We start from the raw sequence: 12,085 nt of genomic DNA, 5'->3' as shown, positions 1-12,085 counted from the left end.
GTGGGATAAAGAAAGCAAAAGAGGGGGGATAGAGAGAGCAAAAGAGAGAGAGACAGCAAAAGAGAGGGGAGGGAGACAGCAAAAGAGAAGGGAGAGAGAGAGCAAAAGAGAGGGGGGTGGAGAGAGAGCAAAAGAGATGGGGGAGAGAGCTAAAGAGGGGGAGAGAGAGAGCAAAATAGAGGGGAGAGAGAGAGCAAAAGAGATGGGGAGAGAGCAAAAGAGAGGGGAGAGAGAGAGAGCAAAAGAGAGGGGGTAAAAGAGAGGGGAGAGAAAGAGAGAGAGCAAAAGAGAGGGGAGAGAGAGCAAAAGAGAGGGGGAGAGCGCAAAAGAGAGGGAGGGGGAGAGTGCAAAAGAGAGGGAGGGGGAGAGAGAGAACAAAAGAGAAGGGGGGGAGAGAGAGAGCAGAAAAGAGGGGGGATAGAGAGAGAGCAAGGGTGGAACAGCTGTACTGCAAAAATTGGCCCGTGTACACGGGCTTTAGGACTAGTCTATCTATAATCTATCTATCTCACTACATGCATAACGTTTGATACAAAGAACAACAGATATTTGTTTATTTGTATCTGTGGTTTGAATAAATACTTTACCACAAATACTTTTGCACATATTAAAGCTAAATTCTGTTTGATAGATGTCTAACACGGAAGCTGTTTGCTCATTTATACTAGAAAATACATTAATACAAGGTACTCCTATTATACAACTATTAATGTATCAACTAGAAAATCTAGTTTTCACAAGATTGGATGGGCCAACTATTTTATTTATAGCTATAGAATATTGAATTGTAAGTAGATTCTCAGAAAATATTTTTTCAAGATATATTATTGTCTTTCTTAAAGAATTATATTTGCTTGGTAAATGTTCGAGATGCACTTCAGGTGAAAAATTTGGACACTGCTTTATTTATATATTATGTATTTGTTTATGTGTGGGTATATATATATATATATATATATATATATATATATATATATATATATATATCTGGAGTGGGGGGTGGCAGGCAGTGCCCCCCCCTCATATGTGACCTGTTCCTCGGCCTATAAAACGAGAGGTAGTGGGCTGTGTAGCCAGTGTTGGTAAAGATGCTGTGCCCCCGCTGTGGGTGTCCCAGTGTTGATTACCACTGTTGCCCCTGGAACGGGTCACTATCCCCCGAAAGCTGGATTCATCAGTGGAAATGGGGACCTCAGGGTGGGAGCTATCACCAGAGCTTATATGAACCGCATTGATAGCTTTTTTTCTGAACCTCCTATCTCTTCTAGGTCTGAAGGTTCTCCTTTCGTCTGGTGTCATCATCCATCTATAGCTACTCTTATATGTGTAATCCTGGGTCACTGTCTGTAATTTCCGATTTTTAAAGGAAATAAGTTCTTGCTAGGCTTTGATCTGTGCTGACAGTTTCCCAAGCCAAGCTGTGCTTGTGTCAGTCCCCAAGGTACCTAATTTGTCTTGCTCAAACCTTCACTTCTTTCAGTAGACGTCCAACCTCTCTAATGACCAATAGCATGAGATCGAAAGAACACTTATTGAGTATCTTGATCTACCATTGTAGGGACATTCCTCACTCTGAACCCCCTTGGGATCATCCATTTTTTGTGATAATCAGAGTGGTATGTCCCATGTAAATTCACATCTTTTTCTCATTGTTTTAACTTGCCCAATATGTTGGACAATGATTGGTATGATTCCTCCACTTGTTGTTCTTCAATGGAGCTAAAGTGGATGTTGTCTGTATCTTCATCAGTGAATGTAAAGATGTCCTCTTATGTCTCTTCCATACCTATACCCGTCTGGATGTTAGGTGGCTCAGTGCTTGCTTGCTCCAATTCGGTCATAGTAACTGCCTGTTGGATGTATAGAGATAGAAAAGAAGATGTATCAAGGCTGAGTCAGCCCCTGTGTGGGTGCACTACACAAAAAATTTTCAAATCCAAGGTAGTATAGTGTATGCACTCCCACCATACATTAGAAATAATTCTTATTTTACGCCCCCCTCACGCTTTTCACGGGTTTTTGGCTACCTATGGGGAGCTCTTGAGCTGTCCACTTTATTTCGGTGACTATACTTTCTGTTCATGCCCATTTTACAGCAATTGGTCAAATTAGCCTAGTGGGTTTTTCTTTGAACCAATAGTGGACTTTGTGTACAATTTCTGAGGGCAGTGTTGCATCTTTTCGTTGCGGATAGTATGTTTTTGATTTTAGCTGATCGTTACATACATGGAGGTGGATAGACACCAATCGCCCCTATTTCACAGATTATGTTTTGTTACTTTATATGTTAACATATTTTCTTGTTTTATACACTGTTGATTCTTAGACATATGGTCTAATTGATAGTCATATTTCTCTCATTGGAGTTTTTGCACACGGTCAGACTTGATTGGTTGCCAGTAGGGGGAGGGTGGTATAGGCCTTTAATTTTTTTTTTTTTTCACATGCTGTTTGTCAGAGGAAGGGACAGTATTTGGTCCCGAAATGTCACAAAATAAAACCTATTTTCACAGACGTCTGAAGACCAGTGAGTGCTTTATTCTAATATATATATATATATATATATATATATATATATATATTTATTTATATATGTTTGTGTATATATCTATGTGTATGTGTTTGTGTGTGTTTGTGTGTGTATGCACTGTATGTGTGTGTAATATATATATATATATTTATATATGTGTGTGTGTATATGTGTATGTTTGTATGTATATGTGTGTGTGTATATATATATATATATATATGTGTGTGTGTGTGTTTGTATGTATATATATATTTATATATGTATGCATATGTGTGTATATGTATATATATATGTGTGTGTGTGTGTGTGTTCGTATATGCGTGTGTGTTTGTATATATGTTTGTGTGAGTGAGTGTTTGTATGTGTGTTTGTTTGTATAAGTGTGTGTATGTGTTTGTATATGTATGTGGTTGTATATACGTATATATGTGTGTGTGTATATTCTCAATAAATAACACCACAGCATGGATTTGCAGGGACCTATATTGAGGTATATTATGAGAATCAGATAAAAATCTCTTGTCTATAATATTTACCGTGTCTGGATTTTTCCTGCAGTATAATGTTTATTGCTGTCATAAATTCAACAGACATTGACTTATGAATAAAAAATTAAGCCTACACTTTATGTTGTAAACAGTAATTAGATTGTTTTGTTTTGTAGCATGATATATTATTGTTTTACTTTATACTAAGTATAATTTCTAATAATAATTTAATTTATTATATTAGTTGAGACCTATAGAAGAGAGAAGGCTTTTGAATTGTTGTCATTTAACATAGATTGTTAGTCCAATAAAAAGGTATAATTACACGGTGAGTTACTAAACTAGCATGGTTACCCTGATCCAAGAAATAAAACATGCAGTTTATTTTTTCTATATCTAAGGGTGATTTTACCATGAAGAGATTAAGGTAAACCTAGAGCAATTCTGGTTCAATACAGTTATTATTATTATCATTTATTTGTATAGCGCCACCAAATTCCGTAGCAGTGACACTTTATATTTAATAGAAAAATGTCACAATAATAAAAAAAAATATTTTCTTAACTACAACTGATGTGGGTTAGCTCTATATTTACTGTATTAAGCAAAAATAAATAGCTGACAATAGTGCTATGCTAATTTACATGAAATGATTTGCATATGAACATAGAAAGTTTTATATGGCTATATAATGATGCAAGCTTTGTTAGTTTTCATAGACATTTACCGAAGTTCACGTTAGCCTTTTTGTAGATGAATATGTAACTTGCTAAGTAGAACTAATTTAAATTTGCAATATTTGAGTATCAACATACAGCGGCAATATACGGCAGATGACACTGAAACTATAGATTTTATCATAGTGTATGCAATACAATATGATTCAGATAATAAAGGGCACTCAAATTAGTTTTATGCATTTCCCTATCTGTGATATAAATTGACCTTTTTCTTTTATCTTGCAATTGTTTTAAATTTAGAGTATTGTTATTCTTTGTATTTAGATTTTCCTTTTAAATATTTTAGATACTAATAGAAAGTTCTTCCAAATATTTTTTTATAGCTGCATAATATTTAATATGTAATTAAGTCACATTCTGAATTATTATTATTGTTATTATACCTTTTGATTAAGGCATGTTAAGAAATATTTAAATTAAATAAAAATAGATAATTTTATTAATTTGAATTATGTACATTTTTATTTATATATTTATATTAATAATTAAGACAATTACACATACAATAATTTAAAACATCATGTTAAGAAAATGTTACAAAATTCTTTTTTTAAGGTTGACAACATCTATGTTTTAATTTGACTGCACAGAATATTTTAAAAAAGTTTCTCTGATAATCAAACACAAAAAACATTTTTATTAAATAATGCAATAATTATTTGTAATGTGAAGATACTTCCTATAGTCTTGAATTTACCATAAAAAAAAATACTATATAAATAATTAAATTCAGCCATTCACAGTAACTGTTAGAAATTGTTTTCATTTGATTTTTTTTTGTTTGCCTTCTGCTGAATCAATATGAATACATATTGGATAGAGAACTGAATAGGTTGAGTTTAATAGTTTTTTATTTTAAAGTTTCTACTTCCATGTAGCGATATAAAAACAATGCTGTCAAAACTGATAACAAATTCTGACCTGTATATTAGATTATATTTGGAACTCTGTTTTCAGCTGGAGAATTTACAGTACTTGAAGTGTTGTCCCTCTGGCAGTGCTAGAGTTAATTTAACAATCAGATTGAAATCAGAGGTTTGTGGTCAAAAAGCAGAAGTGTAAATGTATGTGAAAAATATTTATTCAGTATTCCAAATATTTTATTGGTTTATGTCAAGGTGACAACATTTTACATATGTTCTAAAAATCAAATTAACCTGATGAACTTATTTATTTTTCTATACTTTTTAAGTAATCTGCTTTTAATTATTTTATAGTCGTTGCTATAATAATAAAATGCTTAAATTGAATATGTGGCAAGATGTCTAGGATATTAAATAAATCTAATCATTCCATTTCTAAACGATTCTCAAGCTCATCCAATTAACCTCTCTAGCTGGTGTCAGTGAATAACTAAACATCTCTTTGGATGGTTGTCAGGAAGGCATTCTACGCATATTGTCAATTTAAATCTTGTTTTAAGTTCTGGCTTAAATACAAACTGCCGTTAACAAAAATGTTAAATTAGGTAAAAGGAAAGCAAAATTAATAGGCATAAAATTGATTTTCTTTTATTATGGGTTATAATATTTATTGTTAATAAGAAGAAAGAAAAAAGATATTTTAAAATTGGTATGGTATAAAACTAATAGTAAAGTATAAAATTAAAAGTTATACAATTATATAATAATAATAAATATAAATAAATGTTAGATGTTTATTTACATTGCAAGCATTTTTCTTGTTTTTGTATATTTACTTTCTATCTTAATATCCTTTTCACAAACCCTATTATTATCATTATTATTATTTCCTCTTAATCCATAAAAAAGTAAATTATATTCCAGTTAAAAAGTGTGTGTGTATGTGTATATATATATATATATATATTTATTTATTTTTTACAAAAATCTCCAATAACGCCTATGAACATTTTTGTACATATGCTATAGACAAGTCTGTGTCTTATACTATGGATCTATTTTTCCTTTATCTCAATCTCTGTCTGTATGACTGGATCGGAGAATTAAATTTCAGTAATTGTTGTTAATATGCAAAGTTATTGTATTTATTCTAGCATTATTTTGTAATAATATATGCTCAGTTCTCTGTTTTTGTTTCTTTAATTTATCATTGAAAATTAGTATTTGTTTTTTTATTATACAAGTGCTTATGTGACAGTAATCATAGTAAGAATATCACTGCTGTCATTTTTATCAGACTTAAATGAAAACAGACTAATAAATGGCCTACTGAACTTATATATTTTATACTTGTTTTATTATTTTATTTTACAATGAAACATATATAATTATGACTGTTTTATTGGTCAATTAGCCATGATTACCCACTGGTTAACAAACTATAGTATATTAAATATTGAAATGGCCTTACTTTGCATTAGACATCAATTTTAGCCTTATACTTTTAACTATAAGAAACCAATTTAAAAAGAAATCAGAAAAAATAAATCATGTAGTCAACTGACATATCGCTTGTGTTGTGTTATACTTCAATATAGCTTTAAGATTCTCAAGTCACCATTATGTAATACAAATGATTCACTGTCTAAAATATTGGGCTCCACTTTTTTTAGAATATAACACTTTTGTATAGCTTTATGTAAGTAAAGCATATATCTTCTTATAAAAAGAAATGAGAATTTATATAAAGGAGGAATTATTTCATGAAAAAAATGTTAAGATAAATCTGCTTAAAGGGACATTAAAGTCATAATTACACATTCATAATTTAGACAGTGCATATAATGTTAAACAACTTTCAAATTTACTACTATTATTTAATTTGCTTCCTTCTCTTGTTGTTCTTTGCTGAAAGATTTATCTAGGTAAGCCCAGGAGCAGCAAAGAACCTAGGTTCTAGCTGCTGATTGGTGGCTACCACTTTGATAAAAAAATAAGATTAGTTTGCGGTCCTCTTGAAATGCTTCCTGTTTATGTTTAGGTTGTCTTCTGGGGGAAAATGGGGACAGATTGAAATTAAAGGGACATGAAACCCAAAACAATTCTTTCACGATCAAGATAGAAAATACAGTTTTAAACAACTTTCCAATTTACTTCTATTATCTAATTTGCGTCATTGTCTTGGTATCCTTTTTTGAAGGAGTAGCAATGCATTACTGGGAGCTAGATGAATGCATTAGGTGAACCAATAACATGAGGCATATATGTGCAGCCACTAATCAGGAGCCCTTTGTTGAAGGAGTAGCAATGCATTACTGGGAGCTAGATGAATGCATTAGGTGAGCCAATAACATGAGACATATATGTGCAGCCACTAATCAGGAGCTCCTGAGCCTACCTAGGTATCATTTTCACAAAAGGATACCAAGAGAGCAAAACAAATTAGATAATAGAAATATATTTGAAAGTTGTTTAAAATCACATGCTCTATCTGAATCATGAGATAAAAAAAATGGGTTTCAAGTCCCTTTAAAGGGACAGTCTACACCAGAATTGTTATTGTTTTAAAAGATAAATAATCCCTTTATTACCCATTCCACAGTTTTGCATAACCAACACAGTTATATTAATATACCTTTTACCTCTGTGATTACCTTGTATCTAAGCATCTTCTGACAGCCCCCTGATCACATGACTTTTTATTTATTATCTATTGACTTTCATTTTAGCCAATTAGTGCTGTGCTATGCTGACTCTTATATAACTCCCTGGGCGTGAACACAATGTTATCTATATGGCCCACATGAACTTGCAGTCTCCTGTTGTGAAAAGTAAATAAAAAAACATTCAGATAAGAGGTGGCCTTTAAGGGCTTAGAAATGAGCATATAAGCCTACCTAGGTTTAGCTTTCAACTAAGAATACCTAGAGAAACAAGCACATTTGAAGATAAAAGTAAATAGAAAGTTTGTTTAAAATTACATTTCCTATCTGAATAATGAAAGTTTAAATTTGACTAGACTGTCCCTTTAACTCCTACACTGATCAAGCAATCACTGGTCAACATTATGCAAGGACAGAGTTCTGAATCCTGCAGTATACACGCTAGTCTCTCTGGGGGCTGTGGAAAGCTTACAATTTTAGGAGACAGATTACAGAAAAAGCAGGCAAAATAAATAATGAATGTGCACTGCAAAGTTATTTTACTAAGTAAACAGTTTATGTGGAATTAATGTTTGAGTACTATAAATACTGTACTATAAAATGAATGCTTAGGACTTTGTACAGAATGTCATACTATTTTTGTGGTGCCCCTGGAAAGATCAAATGTGGCAGGTTCCCCTGTTACTACTTCCATTATGCAAGGTAATAATTATAGTGCTAAAATGTCAAACAAATAGAGGGGCGCCTCATGTGCATATCAATCAGTTACATCCAACAAGAAGATCTATACATACATAGGGGTTCTCACATTTGGTGAATGCACCCTGGTGTGCTAGTAGACACAAGCTGATAGTTTATTGTGTATCAGCTCACCCGCTCCCGACAACATAAACAGTCCAAAAGTCGTCCAAAGTGACAATCAGTATCATGTTGTATATGTAAAACTATACCACACTGCTCTCTTTTTTAAAAAAAAAAACATTTTAATAAAATGTTATAAAAACAATACAGTGAGTATTTGGGTGCATACAACATGCTCCCCTTACAATGCAACGCGTTTCACAGCTCTTATCCTCAGCCCTTTCATCAGGCATACTAGACCTAGGTAATCTGGTCTATTTAAAATCAGCATGGACCAATAGAATCAATAATTAGACGACAAGGGCGTGTATCTCCTAATTGAGACTTATGATATGAGTGTAAAATAAAAATAACACATATCATAAAAATACATCTAAAACATCTTATCACATGAAAAGAAAAATTGAATAATATTAATAAAACATGGTATCAATCATTACCAAGACATGGTGTATAACGTCCACCTAATATACATAGCATCCTCCTAATCATACGTACCATAACATATAATCAATTTACCAACAAGTCCTAGAGAAACAATATACATGTAGTGAATGAATGTGAAAACATTACCTATGTCTAAGACAGAAAAAATAAAGATGCCAAAAACTTGTGTACTTCCTGGTATGTGGCGTCACCAAAACACCTGACAATGAGTGCCCAATCAAAATGACACAGCGTCCTTGCTAAACTCTGGGTAGACAGAAAAAAGTGCATATTATTGGCGCATTGTAAAGCACTAAATAATTTATCTGTATTAAAAGCCAGCATTCATAAAGAATCGTCTAAGATGTAATACACATATAAGATGGCGCATATTTGCATGATTGTATACAAAATGAATGGACTACATTTTAATTAGCCTACTGAGTAACTAACACCTACTATATGTAGCCAATTCACTTATGGTTATATAGTGATAACATATATAATGTGTCCTAGAAATCAATCTGATAAAGACCGTATATCTCTGTGACTGTATGAATATTACATTAAACTAAAATATAAAATAATATAACGTATCAATAATGCAAAAAAATGTAATATAATAAATGGAAGTGTCACATGATCACAATACATGCGATCAATATAAATAGGCTAAATATAAAATGGACCATTAATAAGTGGATGTTGATTCTATTAATTAACGTAATGGTGTTGATTTATTAAGTGTCGAGTGCGAATCTCGTCTGCTCGGCATTGCTAAATGCAGACAGCATACACTGTCCGCATTTATCATTGCACAAGCATTTCTGGTTAAATGATTGTGCAATGCCACCCCCTGTTCACTGGCGGCCTCTAGCAGGAGCTGCCAATCATCCCGATTGTATCAGATTGATTTCAATCTGCCACCTAAAAGGTCTTATGGCCGCTGCTTCTTAGCTTCCGTTTCAGGTGAGTCTAAAACGATGGACCTCCGAAGCAGAATTCGCTGCTTAATAAATGGAGCCCAATGCTTTGACAAGTGCAATAAGGGACGTGATATAATAAATTAAATAAAACATAACTAAACCATGTAATAAATACCGGTTTATGATGAATAGATTAACTAATTATAATATCTCGTGGAAAGAATATGGAAAAAAGTATATATACACCAGAATAAGTATGTTGGGGAAAAGTGTTATCTAATAATAATAATAAATGAAATACTGACTATGAATTAATAGTCATAACTCGTGTATAAAATGTGAAAATATATAGCATCATTTAATTACCTACTTCTATAAATCTAACAAAAATCCTCATATATAGGTGGTTGACGAGGTTGACAAATTAACCCCTTATGAATGTTTATAGTTATTACAGTAATTGCGATAAATAGGGGTCACTTCTATAGTTAGTTATAGTACTAATTATAGTGCTGCTGCAGGGGTTACTCCACAGGATATGTGTGTAGGCAGATGAGGTTGCCCACTTTCCTCCACTCACCACTTGCTTTAAGTATCTCTATATCATCACAAACCAACTAACCAGGCCACCTTCTAGTACAAATCTCTTATATAACAGGAAATCTTAAGCAGCACCATGTGAACACATTAACCCTTGAAGTGAAAGTCACCTTTAGTATATCGCTATATATGGGAATAAAATACATTTAAAAATAAATGAACTTTCATTCAGGATTTTTTCTATTTCTTTTTTTACGCCTACTTCTTTACCTTCACAGCCGCCAGACTTGATCACCGTTCCTCCGCCCCGCATTAATTTTTTTATTGTATTTAGCTGTGCCGAATACCGATATAACAACTTCATTGGTCCCCCACAGACGTCTAAAACCGTTAGATCGACGCATGCACATTTAAACGCTAAAGAGAAATCCCATGTACTGATGCGATTCAAAGCGCAGATCATATTATTGCGCATGTTCAAAAAATTCTGCTCACGAGAGCGAGCACGGATAAATACGTATAGAGCGGGTGGGACCGCTCTTGCGTGTAAGACTGCTAAAGCCGGAAGATAGCCGGGGGCGGAGAAAGCTAGCAAAAGGTATGGATAATAAAAGCTAAATGTTTGAAATCGGCACAAATTTTTTAAAAAAGTTAGCGACTTTATAGTATTATATGAGTAGTATCCATAGCTTAATTTGCGGATTGTATAATTGACTTTCACTTTAAAGGGACATTAAACACTAAATAAATGCTGGGTATAATGATGCATTCAAAGAAAAGATGAGTCTGAGATTAACATGTAGATGTATTTTATAAAGTTTCCTTAGCTGTTTAAATATTGGCAAAATAAGTGTAAAGTTTGTGTCTATAAAACAATGGGAGCTGCCATGTTGTAACTTAGGTTACCTTCTCTGCTGTAGCCAATTAGGGACAGTTATATAAATAGGTCACTAGTTACGCGACCCCCGGCATTATAGTTTGCAGGAAGCTACCCTGGCGGAAAACGTGTGTCTATGGCAGGGTTAGAAGAAGGTGGAGAAGTAATATTCAGACGCGGAGCTGGACAGAGTAGTGATTCTGATATCTGGGATGATACCGCGTTGATTAAAGCATATGACAAAGCCGTTTCATCATTTAAGAAAGCTCTGAAGAATGGAGACACAACAGTTGGGCCAGAAATACCTGAAAAGAATGCCAGAACTAAAAGAAAAAATAATAAAAAGAACAAAAGCAGAAAGAAGGCTAATGCAGCACCCTTGAAAAAGTGGAGAGTTGGGGAATCATGTAATGCAATATGGTCAGAGGACGGCAATGTTTATCCTGCCACTATCTCTTCCATTGATGCAAAAAAGGGAACTTGCGTGGTTGTTTACACTGGTTACGGCAACAGCGAAGAACAGAATTTGGCTGAGCTACGGTTCCCGGATACCTCTGAAGCAGAAAGTGATCAAAAGGATCGAGAACAGGATATGAATGGAGATACAAGATCGACAGATGAAAGTGATATGTCCTGTAGATCATCTGAAAAAAAGGTTCCTCATAACAGAACCACACCAAAGTCCTCTAATTGGAACTCTCACTTCCCTCCAGTACCACCTCCATTTATGCCTGACATGGGCAGGCAGGATAATTCAAATGATGCTCCACCGTCCCTGTTTGGTTGGCCTCCTTCATTTCCTCCAGGACCTCCTCTGATTCCTCCTCCCCCTCCAATGGGCCCAGATACGTGTGAAGATGATGATGCTTTGGGAAGTATGTTAATTGCCTGGTACATGAGTGGCTACCATACTGGTTATTATTTGGGTTTAAAACAGAGTCGACTTGAAGCTTCATTTAATAAATATCCTCATCCGAAGTAACTAAGCATATTATAATCAACATGCATCTCTCCTACGGAGAGGACATGTCTTTCCAGACCGTTAACACAGAACAGTGAAGACTAAAAGCTTCTGAACCTCGTCTGCCATTCTGTTTTGAATTTGGTCACTGTTTAGTAATATATATCAGTTTTGATATTTTGAGCTTTAATACTATGATACTCCTATCAT

General features: G+C 33.7%; 2 protein-coding genes across 3 annotated transcripts in view; one reads left to right on the top strand and one right to left on the bottom strand.

Moving 5' to 3' along the window:
* The window catches only part of CD247 (CD247 molecule), a 341,193-nt gene that overhangs the window by 136,467 nt on the left and 192,641 nt on the right, over positions 1–12,085 (bottom strand). The gene's annotated exons all lie outside the window — the stretch shown is intronic.
* LOC128652878 (survival of motor neuron protein-like) overlaps positions 11,014–12,085 on the top strand; it is a 2,168-nt gene continuing 1,096 nt past the window's right edge. Inside the window, exon 1 of the mRNA XM_053705857.1 lies at positions 11,014–12,085. This exon is cut by the window's right edge and continues 1,096 nt beyond it. Coding sequence (XP_053561832.1) covers positions 11,051–11,896 — 846 coding nt within the window. The 5' untranslated portion in view covers positions 11,014–11,050 and the 3' untranslated portion in view covers positions 11,897–12,085.

This window comes from Bombina bombina, chromosome 3 (assembly GCF_027579735.1).
Source record: "Bombina bombina isolate aBomBom1 chromosome 3, aBomBom1.pri, whole genome shotgun sequence".
Lineage (NCBI taxonomy): Eukaryota > Metazoa > Chordata > Amphibia > Anura > Bombinatoridae > Bombina > Bombina bombina.
This window is presented reverse-complemented; position numbering and strand designations above follow the sequence as displayed.